Source organism: Notolabrus celidotus, chromosome 3 (genome assembly GCF_009762535.1).
Source record: "Notolabrus celidotus isolate fNotCel1 chromosome 3, fNotCel1.pri, whole genome shotgun sequence".
Taxonomy (NCBI): Eukaryota; Metazoa; Chordata; class Actinopteri; order Labriformes; family Labridae; genus Notolabrus; species Notolabrus celidotus.
The window spans coordinates 18,138,251-18,152,404 of NC_048274.1; the positions used below are offsets into that span (position 1 = coordinate 18,138,251).

At 40.3% G+C, this 14,154-nt stretch overlaps 1 protein-coding gene across 1 annotated transcript in view; it reads left to right on the plus strand.

Annotated features, from left to right (window-relative positions):
• The window catches only part of LOC117810127 (multidrug resistance-associated protein 9-like), a 31,886-nt gene that overhangs the window by 2,018 nt on the left and 15,714 nt on the right, over positions 1–14,154 (plus strand). Inside the window, 9 exon segments of the mRNA XM_034679747.1 lie at positions 10,789–10,848; positions 11,057–11,211; positions 11,366–11,512; positions 11,692–11,794; positions 11,796–11,840; positions 12,084–12,257; positions 12,260–12,322; positions 12,883–13,056; positions 13,675–13,822. Of these exon segments, the coding sequence (XP_034535638.1) occupies positions 10,795–10,848; positions 11,057–11,211; positions 11,366–11,512; positions 11,692–11,794; positions 11,796–11,840; positions 12,084–12,257; positions 12,260–12,322; positions 12,883–13,056; positions 13,675–13,822 (1,063 nt within the window). The 5' untranslated portion in view covers positions 10,789–10,794.

A 14,154-nucleotide genomic window follows, 5' to 3' on the forward strand; every position in this document is an offset into this window, starting at 1 on the left:
AAGTGTGCAAGAAAATCCTGGCGTGCTGTGTTCATTGCATTAAATCAATTACCATTAGGCTACGGATGAATATCATCACTTTATCCCTTGTTTTGGGAACATATTCCTGATATGGAGGTGTCTCCAATAATCGCAGGCATTTTTTAACCCTGAGCTGTCAGATCAGATGGTCCTTGTCCTCCTCCAGTTTCCTTCCTTCGTCTCTGTTCTGCTAGTCTTTTTTTTTGCGTCCACTTAAATATCAAACCTTTTTTTCTTAACCTGAGCCACGGTGCGAACCTCAGGAGACACAGCATTAAAGGTGACATATCATGCAAAATCGACTTTTTAATGGTTCTCTACCTGAAATATGTGTCCCTGGCATGTCTACAAACCCCCCGAGAATGAAAAAAAATCCATTTGCCCCTGTTTTGATTTCTACACCTTTCTGTAAATGTGTGCTGAAACGAGCCGTTTCAGACTTCCATGTTTTTGTTACGTCACAACAATATCCGGTCTGTCACGGAGGTCAGAGCTCGGAGCTTGTTCAGCCCATAGACTGTATAAAATACAACTCAACTTCTCCGTTTTTCATTACCTGCACAAATGTGTGCTAACAAGGAGCTTGGGAGGGAGGCATGCTAGTTGTAGGCTGTCTTAATAAACACAAAGGTCGGTTTTACTCCCCACGTCTGCAGATTTGAAGATATAGTGGATGATTTTTACTTATCATGGATAAGTGCTAGTGCTAGTTAGCATAGCCACATAGCTACATGTCGTAGCTGTGTACCAAGACACACGTCTACATACTGACAAATAAAACAATAAACACTAAATCTGTGACCAATCGTTCAGAAAGGTCCTGCTACAGGCGCCTCTCCGTCAGGATCAGATTCTGGATCAGATTCAGAGGGTTGAAGTAAAGCGATCTGTGAGCAGCCGTGTATATTCAACCAACATGTAAACATTAGATCAACGTGCCGGAGAGCCGAGGGCACATCCACTTCCTCAGGGGGCGTGGTCAGAGAGAAAACAGACCGTTCTGAGGAGGGCTGAAGAAGAGGGCTTTTCAGGCATGCCAAAATCTGATTTCAAAGTGTTTTTTTGAGCATAAACTTTATAGACATGTTTTGGGGACCTCTTAGACCAATATATATTGATGAAAAAAGCGTGACATGTCGCCTTTAACAGTGGTGGTTCTAGACCAATTTTACTGGGGGGGTCAGGCTGGGGCCAAGGGTGTTGTCAAAGGGACACATTCAACCCTGACAAAAGAAGGGCGAGGACCGGCTGAGAACAAACTTGCAAAACATCAGTGCATCCCTATATACTAGACATATATACTATTGTGTACTATATCAAAATGCAGACTGACAGCAGCTGTTTGGCTGTTTACACTCAACATGAGTCCCTTAGCGCTCTAAGGGACTAGAACCAAGTGCCACACGCATGTGTTCCGCCTGTAACATTGGTGCGATACCGAATCTTTTTTTATTGTGTAATATTTGTTTGGTGTGGAGGGGGTTCATGGTGACTCCTGCTGATACGCTTCGGAAAAGTGTTGGTTTTCTTGCCTCAACCGCCGAAACAATCACCTCTATTTCTTCCAAGATGAAATTCAGCGTCTTGATGCACCGAACAGATGTCCTTATATGGATATATTGGGGCGTGGTAGCTGATTGCAGGTTGCGGGTACGCGCCTGTCGATTAAGAATTATTCTGATTCACTAATATACGCAAGGTGGTGAGAACAAAATTGGCTGGTACGCACGTGCCATGAATCCGACAGTGATTTTGAGTTAGCACTTATTTTATGCGCAGAGTAAGAACATTTCTACGCATTTATTAGTGAATGAGGCCCATTGGCACCAGTCAGTGGGTGGAATGTTTTAGGAAGCAAGTTAACACTTTGTCCTTTTAGGAAGCAGGACAACATGGGCAAGCATAAGGATGTGAGCGACTTTCTCCTGTTGTGTGTTCCCAGCAGGGTTCCCACTCTTTTCCAGAGATCATTTTCCAGGACATTTCCAGGACATTTTCATTGATGATCAAGCTGGTATGACAGTCTAATTTAGTTCCTAATTTAGTTCCTAAATAGTCTAATATGTTCCTCTCAGTGGAAGTCTACATTGAAAGACATGTAGTCTATGGCTATCAATGAAATCATCTCTTACATTCTTAAAAATTATGGCAAATTGATAATAGAATAATGCAACCACAGATGTACAGCACTTCACTTTATTAGTGCAACCAAGTAACAATGATGGGCAACATCTCAGCTTTCTCTTTTCTCAAAAAATATAAAATGAGCTAAGAAAAAAAGAGCCAGCAAAGGAATCAGGAAGCTGCCTTACTGAAATAATTAAATAATAATAATGATCAGAGGATCAGTGCTTTAATGACCTAAATAGAACTGAATGACAAAAATGGCCACAAATGTTTCTCAACTCAACTCAGACTCAAAATATACCTGCTTAATCATGATATTCATCCTGCTAAGTGGTCGATATAAAACAAAGGAAATGTCACGTTTTTTATTTGAGTTACCATAAACTCTGAAAAAAACGCACCGGTGTAAAGACGCACTCTGTATTTGAAGATCTCTCAGAGATTTAAAAAAATGTAAACTGTCTTCCTGCATGGCGATGTCTATTATGATCAGCGATGTCTACAACGTGGAGTTTCTGTTCAGCTGTGTCGCTCTTTTTGGTTTTTTTTTTGTAAGAATGGTTTTGTAACAGAATAAATGCACAAAATTGGTCAATTATAAGTCTTCTCATAAAAACCCCGTACCTAAAAGGGTTTTCAACACAAACCATTAGTACTTGCAAAATGAAGGTAAAATATACGGCTACAAAAGAGCCTAAATTAGGAGCCGTCTGGGAATCGAAAGAGCCGGCTGTTCTTTGGTAGCCAAGTTGAAAAAGGCCGGCTCTCTAAAAAGAGCCGAACTTCCCATCACTAAAGCACATGCTTACTACAATTTGCACTCTTAGTTTCCCTTGGAACTATTTGTATCAGCCCATCAAATCTGAGGCATCTGATTTCTCTCAATGCAAACCTGAGGACATTAATAATGTTTGCTCGAGTTTGGCTCTGGTTCTGTTTGCTTGAGTTGGTTCTGGTTCTGTTTGCTAGAGTTTGGTTCTGATTCTGTTTGCTTAAGTTTGGTTCTAGTTCGGTTCGGTTCTGTTCTGGTTCTGTTTTGGATCTGGTTCGGTTCTGATATGGTTCTGGTTCGGTTCGCTTCGGTTCTGGTATGGTTCTGGCTCATTCCTGGTATGGTTCTGGTTCGGTTCTGGTTCGGTTCTGGTCCGTGTCTGGTTCAGTTCTAATACAGTTTGGTTCTGGTTTGGTTCTGGTACGGTCAGGTTCAGTTCTGGTACATTTCTGGTTCGGTACTGGTCCGGGTTTGGTTCGGTTCTGGTTGGGTTTGCTTGAGTTGGTTCTGGTTCTGTTTGCTTGAGTTTGGTTCTAGTTTTGTTTGCTTGAGTTTGATCCTAGTTCAGTTCGGTTCTGGTTCAGTTCGGTTCTGGTTCGGTTCTGATATGGTTCGGTTCTGGTGCGGTTCTGGTTCGGTTCTGGTTCAGTCCTGGTATGGTTCTGGTATGGTTCTGGTACGGTTCTGGTTCGGTTCTGGTTCAGTTCTGGTTCGGTTCTGATCCGGTTCTGGTTCGGTTCTGGTCTGGTTCTGGTTCAGTTCTGGTATGGTTCGGTTCTGGTTCAGTTCTGATACGGTTCAGGTTCAGTTCTGGTACATTTCTGATTCGGTACTGGTCCGGGTCTGGTTCGGTTCTGGTTGGGTTTACTTGAGTTTGGTTCTGGTTCAGTTTGCATGAGTTTGGTTCTAGTTGTGTTTGCTTAAGTTTAGTTCTGGTTCTAACCCTAATCATAACCCTAACCCTAAACCTAACCCTAACCCTAACCCCAATCACAACCCTAACCCTAACCCTAAACCTAACCCTAATCACAACCCTAACCCTAACCCTAATCCTAACCTTAACTCTAATCCTAACCCTAACCCTAATCACAACCCTAACCCTAACCCTAATCCTAACCCTAATCACAACCCTAACCCTAATCACAACCCTAACCCTAATCCTAATCCTAACCCTAATCCTAATCCTAACCCTAACCCTAATCCTAACCATAATCCTAACCTTAACCCTAATCGTAACCCTAACCCTAACCCTAATCCTAACCCTAACCCTAATCCTAACCCTAACCCTAATCCTAACCCTAACCCTAATCCTAATCCCAACCCTAACCCTAACTCTAACCCTAATCCTAACCCTAACCCTAATCCTAACCCTAACCCTAATCCTTACCCTAACCCTAATCACAACCCTAACCCTAACCCTAACATTAATCCTAACCCTAACCCTTATCACAACCCTAACCCCAACCCTAATCCTAACCCTAACCCTAATCCTAACCCTAACCATAATCCTAACCCTAACCCTAATCCTAACCCTAATCCTAACCCTAACCCTAATCCTAACCCTAATCACAACCCTAACCCTAATCCTAACCCTAACCCTAATCCTAACCTTAATCCTAATCCTAACCCTAATCACAACCCTAACCCTAAACCTAATCACAACCCTAACCCTAATCCTAACCCTAATCCTAACCTTAATCCTAATCCTAACCCTAATCACAACCCTCACCCTAACCCTTATCCTAACCCTAATCCTAACCCTAATCATAATCCTAACCTTAACCCTAATCCTAACCCTAACCCTAATCCTAACCCTAACCCTAACCCTAATCCTAACCCTAACCCTAATCCTAACCCTAACCCTAATCCTAACCCTAACCCTAACCCTAATCCTAACCCTAACCCTAATCCTAACCCTAACCCTAATCCTAACCCTAATCACAACCCTAACCCTAATCATAACCCGAATCATAACCCTAACCCTAGGATCAGGGTAAGAATGGTTTTGTAACAGAATAAATGCACAAAATTGGTTGACACTCAGGCTTTCAAGTCTGTGCAGGGGTTATGTGGTGGTGTTACATCATGTCAATGGCTCTATAAAGGTCAGTCCTCACTGGGGCAGTTGACATGGGATAACGTGCAATGAGTAATTATGACAGAAAGAAAGAAGAAAAAAAACAAACGGGATGATGTGAAGCAGTACTACTCAAGAAAAGTTCTTAAGATTCTAGTGTGGTAGGACAGGGTGAATTGGACTGCATGAATCATTGCAGCACCTGATTGATGTGTTCAGCCCTGACCTTTTGAAGTCTGTTGACATTTTTCTTTTCTTCTTTAAACACTGCTATCACCTTTATCATTATCTGTGAAGCATGTACTTCACGTGCTGTCTCCAGTTTGGACAACTTCTCTGTCATTCAGCTGCTATCTTTTTCACCTCTCCTTTCCCTAAACATACTTAACTTCTTTCCGTGGATTGATATGAGTAAAGTTAGTCTTCCACAGTCTAGGATCAGCTCTGCATCACTAGCACTAGCTGTTTTCACAGCAGGACTCAGATGAATATCTGATTAAAGACACAGTGATCCATGGACTTGTAACCAAGTTAGGACTGGTGAGGGACTTCTGGTGTTAGTAAAAAAAAACCAACAACGCCACCTTAGGACTTTCACCCAAAGAATGAACTACTATCCTATTTTTAGTTCCTGACCCTTCAACAAAGGGTGTCCCCTTTGAGAAAACACGGGTTAAACCACAAATTAATACAAAAGTCATGTTTATGAAAATATAAATATAATCTTTATTTGCGCAAAAATAGTTTATTAAAAAAATCTTTAATTGAATTTGTTAATAAATAGACATGCAAAATACTCAGAGGTCACAGTACCAGAAGGACACCACTGCCGAACTGACACAGGATTATTTGGTCATACCTACAAACAAGAAAAACTCACTACAATACACATCTAATGATAAATAGAAATGCACACAGGCAAAACAAGAAAGGCCTGATGCAATAATCTGTGCAGCTACTGGACAGGGATAATCAAAACTGTTACTGAGCAGAGTCTCTATCAGAACTGTTACTGAGCAGAGTCTCTATCAAAACTGTTACTGAGCAGAATCTCTATCAAAACTGTTACTGAGCAGAGTCTCTATCAAAACTGTTACTGAGCAGAGTCTCTATCAAAACTGTTACTGAGCAGAATCTCTATCAAAACTGTTACTGAGCAGAGTTCTTTTCCCACACTTTTACTGAGCAGAGTCTCTATTAAAACTGTTACTGAGAAGAGTCTCTATCAAAACTGTTACTGAGCAGAGTCTTAAGTAACAGAACAAAAACTCAGCTTTAACCCAAACTAAAAGGCAAAAAGAAACACTGTTGTAACTAAACAGAAGCGGAACTTAACATAACGAACATAAAGCTCAAAAAAAGGCCTCAAAGACCTGAAAGAAACCGTCTAACAAGCTTCAACAAAAACAACTACAGTGAGAAAAGGCTGCGAAAAAGATAAGCAAAAAGAAGACAAAATAAACAGCCACAAGACAAGGCAACACTGGCAATCTGTAACGAAAACATAATGCATTAACCACTGATAAATCAACAAAACGGCACAGAATAGATAGATGCTACAAACAATTTGGGTCACCTCTGCTATCCTTGACCCTACCACAGCATTACTCCGAGCTTGTCACTCTCGACGCGTACTGCCTGCACACTAAACACACCAAGGAACGATGTCCTGGAATGAAACTAAAAGTTAATCTCACATAAACTCAAACACAACTTGGCTCATACCTGCTCTGGACCCGGAAGTACTGCAGAGAATGATGGGAGCTCCGGCAGGTAAATTTATCCCCGCAAACATCACAGGTAAGCACCAATGATTGGTTCCCAACCAGCTGTTGGGCAAAACCTGCTAGTCAGCCAGTTACAGACTTAATAATCGGGTGCCCTGACATTCTAATATGCCTGATTTAGAGCTCCAACCAATTCTACTACACACGGCACAGCTCTTCAACTTTAACAATGATATTCATGATTTCAGCAATACAGGCAGGGACTGAGAGTGAGTCAGCTACTTTCACTTTACAGAAAATACACAGGCATAACTGTGATATTTAGTCAAACAGAGTTCAAGTAAAATCATTGATTTTCTTTTAAAAAAAAAATTATATTCTTCTGCTCTTCTTGCCTTTATTTGATATGACTGCTGAAGGGAGGCAGGATATGCGTGAAAGGCATGCAGGAAATGGTCGCGGCAGTGAATCGAACTGGCGACCCCTGCAACGAGGACCACAGCCTGGGGCTCTTATACCTCTAGGCCATCAGCGCCCCGATTTGCTTTAATCTGAAATAAATATGTACAGACAAATTTATCTTTATCTTTTACTGCAAAACCAGCCTTAAACAGACTTGGCAGGATGTTACGACCAAGCTTGACCAAATGCAATCCCGGGTCCAGCATGCTTTCAGTGCTGCGTTGGACGAGTGGATGTGGCCACAGTGACTCAGCCTACAGTGAGGTCTTGTGAGTAACTTCCAGAAAGAGCACATTAGAAGTCGGCCTGATTGACCAATCAGAGTCAAGTATTCAACTCTAACTGTGTGAAGAGTTAGGTCCCTTCAGCCGAGGACCACAGTTAAAGCCTAACCAAGCAAAAGACATCAATGGTGATAAAACTCAACCTCTTTTTTATCTATTAATTTATCCATCTTAAAGGATTGACATCATCCGTGAGTATATACAGGACCCTGGTTGTTTGGGCTTTCCTCTTTAGAAGGACCATAAGGAGTTTTTTGCTGTGTTGCTTTGTAAACATTTTGCTTTTGGCTGTCTTGGATCTTTTAGCTTGACCTCATTAACCCCAGATTTTAGACTCATATGTGCAAGCTCATGTTACCCCCTTTGTAGGAGACCTTAAACCACTCATGGTTGTCTTAAGAGATTTAAAACAACTTGACAGGACTTAAAGGATGCATCTGTTTAAAGGGTCATGGAGGTTACATAAACACTGTTTAGCTTTGGCTTGTCAGAGTGGTAATAAGACAGGTCTCTGTTTGTGGCTGCAGACAAGAAATGGGCACTACAATGTTTAGACTGGATGACCATTAAGAGAAACACAACTCTAAACAACTGACCTTGTTTCTGTGGGTGAAACCAGTATTTTGAATAATCACATTAGTTTCAAGACAATCCAAACAATTCACATTATCACAATTCACCAAAGTGCTTGTTAGAAAGTCTCCATATCGTCATTAAATGAACATGATATGTAACTGTTGGTGTTAATTTCTTTAATCAATCAGACTACAGTAGAGTAAAGATCAATTTTGTCATACCTTCAGCCTTACACATTCAGCCTCGTCCAAATTATGCAATGAAGTAATTTTGGTTATTTCACTACATTGTCTTCCTCAGAAGGAGGAGGAAACCTCTGAACAGGCCAACCTTTGATCTCTATTAAAGCAAACTTATGTAACATGCAGTAAACACTGGTCCAGTGTCAGCTTTAGGCTCAGTATTGACTGGCTGCCGTGAGTCTCCGTCGTTCTACACAGAGAGGTACTGTTTCATTTTGATACTGTCCAGCGCTGAGTAGAGTTAAACTAGTTTAGATCTACTTTTATAGTTTAGTATATTTTTGTGGTCTTTTTTAAGTTTAATTTTGGTTCACTTATCTCTTTTTCTATTCTTGATGTGTGTTTTCATATTTGATTAATCATCTCAGCTCATTTTGGTCCAGGAAAATTTGTATCTCCTATGCTTACATTTAATACTTTTATTGATGTATGCAATCATTTTATAAGCCAAATTATCTAATTATGTTACATCTGATCTGACTGTTTTGAACAGAATAACAGAAATAACTTTGTTTCCCCGCTTTGACACTGCGGATATATTAGTCATACACTGACAAATGTAAAGCAGAAGTTGTACCATATGAGAGCTATTTTTAGAAACAGTAGCACTGAGACATTAACATTTAACTGAAGTTTCAATGGTTTGGGGTGATAAAGAAGTCAGTAAAGAAAGACTTAAAGACCGAGGACTAAAAGAGCAGTGTCATTGTTAACTTGCAGATTGCTGTTGGTTTGTCTGTCTCAGTTTTTGTGTTGATTTTAGGAGTTAGGGAGCTGTGGTGTAGTCACTATCAGCTAACTCCCACAGTAGTGTCAGTGCACTGATATTCTATTTCAGTCTAAGTGTTTGTAATGCTTTTTTAGCCGTTCATGTGACACAGGTACATTTTTTATATTACGTTTAGTATTAGGATGACACTTTTAATGGCTTGCGACTCGTTGAAACAAACTGTGGTTTTAACACTTTGATTATACATGTATACCCCATGATTGGTTATGATTTTTATTTATATGAGTTAAGTAGCTCTATTATTTATAATAACTTGCAGTGAACGTTAGATGACTTACACAGAAGAATGCAACATGGTGGTATTGGCAGCCAGATGCTATTTAAAGTTTGTGTCTGGTTAATAGTCTACTTATAGAATCAGAATCAGGTTTATTGCCAAGTATTGGAATGAGAGATTTGTCTTTGTGTTATAATACAAACATAATGAACACAGCACCAGGCTCTGAACCTCGTCACTCCTTTCAGATTAACATAAAATGCAGAAATTGGGGAGTGATGAGATAATATCTTAAACCCAAAGGTGGATGCTGGGGAGGTGTTAGGGCTGTTGAGAGCAGCACTGGTGCAGGGCAGCAGTGGCATTGTCAGAGACCGGAAATCTTCAGCTTAAATAGACCGACTAATTGGAAGGATCCTTTTGTCAGGTGATTGTGAAATGACTTCAGGGAAAAGTACTCTATGGGCTTGTCTTTTATATTTATTATTCAGATGAATGCTAAGATACCACACAAGTGTGAAATGTGAAATCAGTTCAGATGAAGTTTCCTGCCTGAACTAGCTTGCAGGAGTTGCTCCAGCTGGGCTGTAAAGCAATTCTACTAGTGTCTTGATTTGGAAATCAATGCTGCAGTGGAATGTACTTTATGATCTTACTTGTAGATTTATTATTTAAATAACGTTGCACTGCAACACCATTGTGGTCTGAAACAATGACTCAGACAGCTTCAAAGTACTCATTCTGTGAAATACAGTGTTTTTTTCATTTATTCAACAGAATAACACTGTTACACATTAAGAAATATGCATATGAGTGCATGTAAAAATGTCCAATCAGTGTCAATATGGTGTGCGGTTATTCTGAGATTGATTACTCACTGCTGTCCAGTGATCCCTCGTTAATGACAGCATTTGCAATTTTCAGGAGTTCCAGGTTTTTTCTTTCTGTATCTTTGATTTAGTTTCAATCGTCTGTAACGATTCACACACTCCAAAAAAAGTGCTAATAGATACAAACCAGTTCCCTCCTGCTGACAGGACTCGATCCTCTTAATCCACCATGAGCATTGCACCTCACAGTATTTAGATAAGTCCAGCCACAAGGCAAAAACTTCCTTTTAACAGGCAGAAACCTCGAGCAGAACCAGACTCATGTTAGACAGCAATCTGCCTCGACTGAGTTGGGGTTGGTAAGAGGGATAGAGGAGAATAAGAGAGAGAGAAAAAGAGAGAAATGTGCCATTTAAAAGTGCAGTGGTGTCCTTATTTTCCATCATGGCAGCAGCAGGAAGACGTTCCATCTTGACTACAGTGCAAATAGCACGCAGTTTAAAAAATGAAAGCGATTATTTTAGAACTTAATCACATTTAACAGCCCTAAGATATAAACCACAACACAATACATAAACAGAAAGTGTACAAAAAATGTCTTGATTGCCAATGAAATGGTGTATTCATTCATGTTCATTCAGTATATTTGCTTGTTTGATGCAGCACAAAATGAAAACGGACTATTCTTTGGAGAAGAACGAGAGTACTCAAGGAGTCTCTTTCGTGAGTACAAAAAAACAGCAGCTTCCACCAGAAGTCTCATGACCTTTTCACATGCTGCTTTACTGCCCAAGTTTATTTCCTCTCTATTGTTCTTCAGACATCCTGTGTTTTTATTCTGAAGGTGTTTGATCTACTTTGTCCTCATTGTTCATAGCTCTGCTCCTCTGATTCTTCTCTTTATGTGTGTTTATTTTTCATGACTCTTAAGGCAGAAGATGGTTTCCGTTGGAAATCTGGATCAATGGCCTCAGATCCTGAACATACTGAGACGGACAACAACGACAGAACAGCTCAACCCTCATTATGGAGAAAATACCACCAGAGCATTCAGACCCTCAAACCCATTCGCTTATCCTCACCAAAGTTAGTGTGACCGATGACTTGTGTTCTCTGAATTTATACATGTAGAAACATCATTTGGTAACAGATTTTTGGATGTTACTTTAATTAATCATTGGCTATGGCTCCCTTACATTTTACCCACTGCTGAGATGATAATTTTTGTTTTCATTTCCAGTGCCCACCCTCTGGACAATGCAGGCTTTCTGTCCTTTTCAACCTTTGTCTGGATGACCCCAATGATGTGGGCAATATTCAGGAACAGGCTGGACATGAGCTCGCTCAAACTGTCTCCTTTGGATTCAGCGGATACCAGCGGAGAAAGGTCTGACAATCTTCCTCTTAATGTTGGCCCCATATTTCTCTACAGCTGTGCAGATGCAATTAAACTTTAGTTATTTTAATGACAACATTAAACTAGTCATGTCCTAGTGTTTCACTGTTTCAATTAGTAAAGAAGTAACAAAGCTAGCAGTGTTGACTTGCAGTTTGTTTGATGCTCAGGTTGCACAGACTCTGGGAGGAAGAAGTGGCTAAGGTGGGCCTGGAGAAGGCCTCTTTGGTTCGAGTGGCTTTTCGCTTTCAGAGGACAAGGCTGATTCTGTCCCGTTTTTATCGGTATCCTTGCCATGTTTGCAGCTTTTCTGGGCCCGGTAATTTCATCTGAATATTACTGTCAACTATACCACTTCAACCTTTTTTGAGATCTCCCCTTATATCACCAGAACAAAGTCAATCATTACCTTTTTTCAAACATCACTAAAGGCTACTTAGAAAGCTTAACCCTGTTAATTTAAACTTGTCCTATACACATTGACCTTACCAAAACAGAGCACTTTTTGCTGTTTAAAATGAAATACTTTTTTCGACTAATATAAACCTCTCTGTCCTTTCAGGCTGTTCTGGTCTATGAGATCTTAAACTTCACCGATGACCCAGGGAGCTCCACAGTGTATCATGGGGTCGGTCTGGCGTTGGGTCTGTTCACGTCTGAGTTCTTCAAAGCTTTCCTAATATCCTTACTGTGGGCCATGAACCTGCGTACAGCTGTCAGACTGAAGGGGGCCTTCTCTCATCAATGGCCTACCAGAAAGTAATCTCTCTGCGGGTTCACAGCGGCATCTCAATGGGAGAGGTAGATTCATTACAGTTTCTTATGTAAAGCAATGAGTTACAGAATATGGGGCGCTGTTTGTAAAGTTGCTCACACTGGAAATAACGGCAACAATTCTCCACATTTAGCTCCAAACCATCATAAAAACGTAGTGACAATTTTAGAAGTCACTTTTTTAGCACATTAATGGCAATATTTGGGATCTTCTGTGAAGATTTTTAACATTAAGATTTATATTTAACATTTAAAATTTATATTTATATTTAATATTTATATTTAACTTTTCACATTTAGATTTAGATTTGGCACTTCATTTAACAGTGATTGTAACTTAAATATTTGTTTTCACAACAAAATTAATGTGAAGAAGATCACAAATATTGCTCTAAATGTGATAAAAAAAGGTGACTTCAAAATTCTCACACACTTTTCTGATGTTTTGGAGCTTAATGTGGAGAATTGTTGCTGTTATATTTAGTGCTCACAACTTTAGGAACAGGGCCCCATACAAGAAAGCTGCCCCAGAAATGCAATAATGATAAATGTGGGTTTCTGTCTTTCCCTCCCTGTCTCATCAATAGCTGATAAATGTTTTGACCAACGATGGCCACAGGTTGTTTGAATCGGTCCTGTTTGGGAGCTTCATGCTCTGTGCCCCAGTGCTCTTTACTGTGTGTGTAATCTATGCCTGCATCATTCTGGGCTACACTGCGCTGATGGGAGTCTGCATCTTCATCATCTTCATCCCTGTTCAGGTCTGTACCAAGCGGCAACCTCTGGTCTAATAATATGAGTCCAATGCGGAAGTGCTAAAAACTGCAGTTCATCGGGTATCCGCTTGAGGCTTGCTCCGGAAGCACCGGAAGTCACATACACATGAATGGGAAGTCACATACACATGAATGGGAAAAAGACAATCTTTACAGCAGAAATAAACATGTTTACAGCCTGGTAAAAAGACGAGTGTAGTCTGGTTAGCTCATTTCTCGACCGCACACACTGTAGGGGGGGGGGGGGGGGGGGTGAATTTTTTTTCAACGCAGAAATTTCGAAGATATTGAGATTACTAGTGTTCCAATGAGAAGCTCAACTGACTGCGGGAACACTGCAGCTGTTGGCTAGGAGGCTCAAACTATTTACGTCACACTGGGACGACAGCAATATGGCTGCCACCGCCGATTGGCCTCAAAACAGCTCTTCAGAAACATGCAGCTTTTTAACAATTACCAATCTCAAAAAAATGATGGTAACCAGTCATCTTTGTATTATGTGATGAGTATTTTTCTTGACTACTTTACACACAAGTTAATTTTATTTGATTTGTAACCGCTCATTCCTGTTTGTCACTAACAATATGTGTTTTCTGCTTTCAGTTTATCCTCGCCAAGCTCATTACCGGGTTCAGATGGAAAGCCATACAGATAACAGACAGCCGTGTTCGCACGATGAATGAGATTCTCAACAGTATCAAACTTATCAAGATGTATGCCTGGGAGGATTCCTTCGAGGAGAAGGTGGCAGGTATGTCAGGCGGCTGCATGTTGACTGTTTTTTTTCGGTCGGACACATTTCTAAACCTTACTGTTTACATACTTTTCTTAACAATGTCTCCTGTTAAACTTCACCAAACTGAAAAACAACTCCTTATAACAAGTGAACTTTGCAAAAAACCGAACAAACCCAGAAAACGTATCTCTGGGTTTAAAAACCAAGACTGTCTCCAAATGCCATGTTAGTTTACCTTAGATATTCATATCTAATAGAAATTAATATTTAAACATATTTCAGTATAGCTGAAAATTGCATCATTGCTGCTGAACACTGGGGTTTATTTGATAACAATTCTATAATCC